This window comes from Cryptomeria japonica, chromosome 4, assembly GCF_030272615.1.
Source record: "Cryptomeria japonica chromosome 4, Sugi_1.0, whole genome shotgun sequence".
NCBI classification, from domain to species: Eukaryota; Viridiplantae; Streptophyta; class Pinopsida; order Cupressales; family Cupressaceae; genus Cryptomeria; species Cryptomeria japonica.
This window is the reverse complement of record NC_081408.1, coordinates 256468273-256474403: the sequence shown is the minus strand read 5'-3', so window position 1 is coordinate 256474403 and position 6131 is coordinate 256468273. Positions and strand designations below refer to the sequence as shown.

The window sequence follows — 6131 nt, the reverse complement described above, 5'->3', positions numbered from 1 at the left end:
CAATACAATATCAATTAAAGAAAACACCCCAATATCCTCCAAACACAATTATGACCCCATAAAAATAAAACAAATAAAGAATCATGTTACACAAATCCTTGTTATTCAATATCAAAAAATCCTTTAGATACATACATATGTATACCTTAAAAATACATCCCGAGTATAAATATTAGATCATTTGTACAAAATTTGTGGCTATCAAAGTGAACAGCAAGCACTGGGCCATTTGTACATAAATATTAGATCATTTGTACAAATTTTATAATGATCAAAGTAAACGGTTAAAACCAGACAATAGAAAATATACTACTTATAGACTACTCATTACAACAAAAAAACAACCTTACTAAAATAAACCAATACAATATCAATTAAAGAAAACACCACAATATCCTTCAAACACAATCATGATCCCATCAAACAAAACACATAAAGAGCAATGTTACACAAATACCTGTTACTCAATATCAAAAAATCCTATATATACATATGTAAAGGAAAAATTCATCCCCAGGTTGCCGCACAACTGCACATGGTGCCATTAATGAAGTTGCAGAGTCTTCAGAGAGCTTAGAGAATGCCTGCAACGCCCACATCAACAGAGGCGCATTAAAACGGTGAGAGCGACGCATTTTACAGAGCACAAGACAGAAATCCCAGTTTTTTTCGTGGGGCCCAATGCAGCAGTGGCGGCGCCGGTTAACACACTTGATTTCACGGTAACCCATGAAGAAATACATAAGACATTAATGGCGCCTGGAATGACACGAGCGTTAGCCGACGGCATTTTGGCCGGATTGTTTTGACCGGACAATGTAAATGCCTGGTGCAGTAGCAGAAGCATGCGGCAACTGTACGTTTGAGGGCCTTAAACTCGTGTGCACAAATTTCTCTCTCCTCTTACACGTGTAAGCCACCTCATCAAAGTAGCCCTCGCACGCCTCCGTATCATCGTCCACGTCGTATGATCCAACGGCCCACATGCGCCGACAGAGACGGCTCAGATTTTAGCTTTTTAGGCCCCCAATGCCCCCCGCCTCTTTGCATTTAATTGCTCTGCAAGAAAGCTCTGAAATTTGACCATTGTCTTTCGTTTTTGTTGTGAAAAGTCTCGTGTGCACGACAGTTTGCGGGGTGTTTTCAATATAAATTAAACACCTTTTGTGGTCCGTGACGTACCATTTTCGGCGCTCTGTCGAAGTTGTTTGGGTGTGGAATTGTTATATTGTATTATATTATATTGATTGCCCTGAAACACATATAGACTGTGAATGCAAAGTCTTCTGTGACATAAAAACGCAGGTTTGAGATCAGGAACTGTGTTATGATGAAGAACAGGAGTGAAAGTCAACATTTTGTTGTTTGCAGGAAGATTCTCCGACCCATTTCATGGCTTCTCATGGTTATGCTCATCTTGCTCTGGGTTGTCTGTGTTGGAGTGCTTAACTTGAATACAGGTTTGAATGAAATTCAAGAATCATGTGTTATTTCAATTTGGTCTGAATATCCCATTGAAATTATCAGAGAGGCATTGCAATGGTTCTTTTGGGTTTACTTATCCACTTACTCTGCTTGTGTTAGGATTTGAAATTTGTGATGCTAATGTAATGATATTTCTGAATTTTGAGTGTGATCATTTTCAGATCAACGTTTCAGATTTTGGATGTGTGATCATTTATAAATTGATATTTTAGATCATTTTTCGTGATCAATCATCAAGATGGGTTATAACCTATGATCAATCATTAGAATGGGTTAGAGGAAGATGAATCAAATAAGTTTATAAGAGTAAGAGAAGAGAATCATCTTGGTGGTGAATCATGAAATATGTTCTGAAACTTGATGTAAAAATGATCACACTAGAAACATCATTACCTTATCATAGATTGTGGAAATTCCATGTTCTTAATGAAGAATGCTAAATGGAGTCATGTATTGAGCTCTTAGGAATGCATGTGTTGTGCAGGTCATATGTTGATACCCAATAGATTATTGTTGAGCTTGAGCTTGTCCAATACTGAATAGATTATTGCTTATTCATTGCTTGCACACATTTACTTCATGGACTCCAGAAATCTCGTACCAACTATTCAATGATTGTTTTTCACATTGTTTCTGTTGGGAAATCATGCATTTATATGACCTGCAAGAGCTTTGCAATATTAGTTTGTAATTGCTAGAGACCACAATTTGTGCATGAATGAAAAGAAAAATCTCAGAGATTTGTTTCAGTTAGAATGCTTCTATCATTGAGATAACATTCAGAGAATGTAATGAATGAAATGGGTAATGGGTTAGCTTGATTATTGTTGAGCGTGTTCTGGTCATACATCAATACCCAGTAGATAATTGTTGATTCAAAGCTTTCACGTTATTTCTGTCCATCTATATGACCTGCAGGACTTTCGCATGGTTTGCAATTACTGATTTCTAATTGCTAAAGGCGGTAGTTTGTACATGAATGCAAGAAGAGAAATTTTAAAGCGCTGCTCCATTTAGCAGTGTTTCTGCAGTTGGGCTAACATTCAGAGACTCTAATGAAATGGGTAATGGGTGATTCTTTTGCTGATATAACATCAATATCATATAGATTATTGTTGATTCGAAGTTTGTTTTTCACAATGTTTATGTTGGGAAATCATGCATTTATAAGATCTGCAGGAGCATTGCAATAGTGGATTGTAGTTAATAATTTCTAATTGCTAGAGACTTTGATTTGTGCATGAATGAATTGAAGACAAATTAAACCTCAGTAAGAGTCCTTCTGTCTTTGGGCTATAACATTCAGAGACTGTAATGAAATGGGTGATCATCTAAATTTATGAATATGGTAACAGAACTTTCAAAACCTCAAAAAGCACTGATGATGTCTTAGTCTAGCTAGCAATACAGGCAGGCTGTTCCAGATAAGGTGGAATCTCCAAAGACATGCATGAAAAGGTAGGATTAAAACTTGTGAACACAGAAGGTGTAACTAGGATTAGGATGAAAGAAAAAGCTACACAGAAATTTGTAACAATCCCAAACCAAAAACGGAATTCCATTTTATTCTATTACTTTTATATCTCTGCTACCCACATCCATCAGTATCATTTAACTTTTTTCACAAGAATGAGTGATACCCAAGTCAGCCATGGAAGGATTGTTCAATGTGGTGCTGAATGACGAATCATCTTTGTTGATTTCAATGCATGACTTCAAATGATGTATTTTTTTATCTTTCTTAGTTAGCAATGAGATTCTTATCGTTATTTTTGGGACTAAAATTATACCGACATTCCATCCTCGAGAATAACGTGCTAACGAAACTGTTTCTGCAATCCTGTCATTTCAGTAGTACCCTACTCCTGTAAATAAGAATGGTGCTTTAGTCGTGATTGTTTTAAATGCTGTCAAGTGCAATAAATGACAACATGATTATCGATTACGTAATGCCCATTATTTTTCGCCATCTGCAGGAACTGTTCACATAGGAGATTACTACAACGTTCAAATTCTGAATAACAACGTCTCTGAAAATATGGAGAACTGGGAAAAGGTGGGCTTGCAACCAGTATTCAGGAATCGAAGGCTCAAAGTCTCTGGTACTATTTTCCTTTGGCAAATTCCTAGTTTTAGAGGCTACAGAGTATTAAAACTTGTGTTTGAAGCTTTTGGATAAAACTGTTAAGTGCTTTTTAAATTAACTATTGTGGTCACACTCATGGATGTTTTGATTCATTAGTCAATGGCAATTTTCCCCTTTTCCAAACTGAGTGACTATTTATTATTTGTGGTGGATGAGATGATAGGAGGATTGTTACAGTTGTTTTCTTGGGAGAATGGATTTAAGGATCTAATTTATTATTATTTCACCACTTCCAAAATTGTCACCGACTCCTTGACCATTTCAATGCATTTTCCCTTTTCCATCCATTATCACTTTACCACTTGTCTTTGACCATCTAATCATTGAAGTGCATTTTTCTTTTTCCTTTTACTAGCTTCCAAAATTAGTATCGACTTTTGAATATGGAATTACTTTTTGGAATTTAACATCAAAGTGATTCATTAATGATGTCAAAAATTTCTTACATTATTTTATTCAAAAGTTTCAAATTCAAAAATCTCTTTCAAAAACTTCAAACAAAATTCTTAATTTTGTTTAAATTTCTTTTCTCATTACAAAATATGTTCTTTGTAACATTATCTAATGTTATTGTAACACTGTTATATCCAGAAACTTCATACCCACTTTTTAATTTTGTTTGAAATTCATTTTTTATTATAAAATGTGAACTTTGTAACATTTTTTAATGTTGTATTTAAATGAATGAGTTGATGTTTAAAATCTCTACACTGTTTTATCCAAAAGCTTCAAACCCAATTCTTTTTTTTTTTTAAATCCATTTCTCACTATAAAATATATCTTTTGTAGCATTTTTTAGTGTGGTATTAAGATGGATGAGTTGATGTTAAGAATCTCTACACTACTTTATCCAGAAGCTTGAAACCCAGTTCTTAATTTTATTTAAAATCCATTTCTCATTATAAAATATGTTCTTTGTAGCATTTTTTAGTATTGTGTATTGAAATGGATGAGTTGATGTTTAAAATCTCTGAACTATTTTATCCAAAAACTTCAAACCTAATTTTTTATTCTGTTTAAATTCTATTTTCCATTTAAAGTATGTAATTTGTAGCATTTTTTTAATGTTACTGTATTGGAAATCTGTTATTGTAAGTTTTATTCTTTATCATGAATTGTTTCAGATGAAGTATCACACTTCATGATCTATCATCAAGATGAATAAACATGATCTATCATTTCTCTTCTCACTTGTTCATCTTGATAATGAATCATAAAATGTGATCAGAAACATCGATAAAAAAATGTTATATGAATTTAAAAAATTTAATCTATTGTTGTAATTGAGCAGGAGCGTGCACGAACAAAGACATAAGCATTTCACAGAGCTCTATTTCAACTCCTGGCATACCTGAATTCATAGTTCAGATCGTCAATACGTGCATGTCTGGGTGTTCTCCGTCCCATATTCATGTGCACTGTGGGTGGTTTGCCTCGGCCAAAATGGTGAATCCCAATGTCTTCAGACGCCTTAAATATGACGATTGTCTCGTTAATGGCGGAAAGCCTCTCAAGAGCAGTCAAATTATTCGTTTTACATACTCCAACACATTTCTTTATCCTTTATCCTTCAAGTCTGCAAGTTTCTGCTAGATGCAAATTTCTTACTCTTTTTTATATATAAGTTGATTAATTTCAGACACGCTGCTGTTGCTCCATCATGATGAGCAAATAATATATATACATATTTTGTGATAAAAGATAAAGAGAAAGATGAAAATGATGGGTACGTGTTCTCTCTGCAAATAGTTGTTGTTCATGACGCAGGCCATACTTTTTCAACCATGTTAATATTTTATATTTGTATTAAATGGACATATTTTATATTTGTATTAAATGGACTGTAAACCGTGTAAACCACTTTATAGATATAAGCATCTTTTTAAATTTATTTTCAATAAGGTCTAATGAAGATGGGTATTGAATTTCCCATGGGAATGTCTGATATTAAATTTTTAATAGAATTGGGCAATGAGTTTCTGATGGGAATGTCTAATGAATCCAATGGAGATGGGCATTAAATTTTTAATAGAAATGGGCAATGAATTTTAATGTAGGAAAAGGTTTAATGGAAGTGGGTAATGAATTTTTAACGAAAATTGGTGATGAATCTTTAATAAAGATGGACAATGAATTTCTAATGGAGGAAACTTTAAATGAAGATAGGTAATGATTTTTTAATGGAAAGAGGCACTGTGATGGGCAATGAATTTTTAATGGAACTCAGCTTCAATCTATAACCATCAATCATAATTTTTTTTATAAAAACAGAAATTAGAGATTGATGGGTTATAGTTAAACTTAATGCGCCACTAAAATTGCAACCAAATAATAAGATATTTCATCTGATCAATTATCAATTTAATTGGTTTGATAAATTTTTGATAGAATTAAGAAATGAATTTTAAATAGAGCTCAGCTTCAATGTGAAGCCTCCAAAAAGGAAGATAAAAAACAGAAATTAGGGTTAGACAGATCACAATCAAACTGTGTGTGAGAA

The 6131-nt window shown here is 33.5% G+C and overlaps 1 protein-coding gene across 2 annotated transcripts; it reads left to right on the top strand.

The window, feature by feature from the left end:
- Nucleotides 1-1088: 1088 nt before the first annotated feature.
- On the top strand, nt 1089-5502 carry LOC131065467 (TPD1 protein homolog 1). Of its 2 annotated transcripts, none has more exons than XM_057999967.2 (3): nt 1089-1460; nt 3462-3587; nt 4923-5502. In XM_057999967.2, the coding sequence occupies exons 1-3, from the start codon at nt 1328-1330 to the stop codon at nt 5222-5224; spliced, it is 561 nt and encodes a 186-aa protein (XP_057855950.1). In that variant the 5' UTR covers nt 1089-1327; the 3' UTR covers nt 5225-5502. The 2 variants fall into 2 exon arrangements, with proteins under 2 accessions (XP_057855950.1, XP_057855951.1); XM_057999968.2 differs by lacking the exon at nt 1089-1460 and adding an exon at nt 2221-2549.
- Nucleotides 5503-6131: the final 629 nt, after the last annotated feature.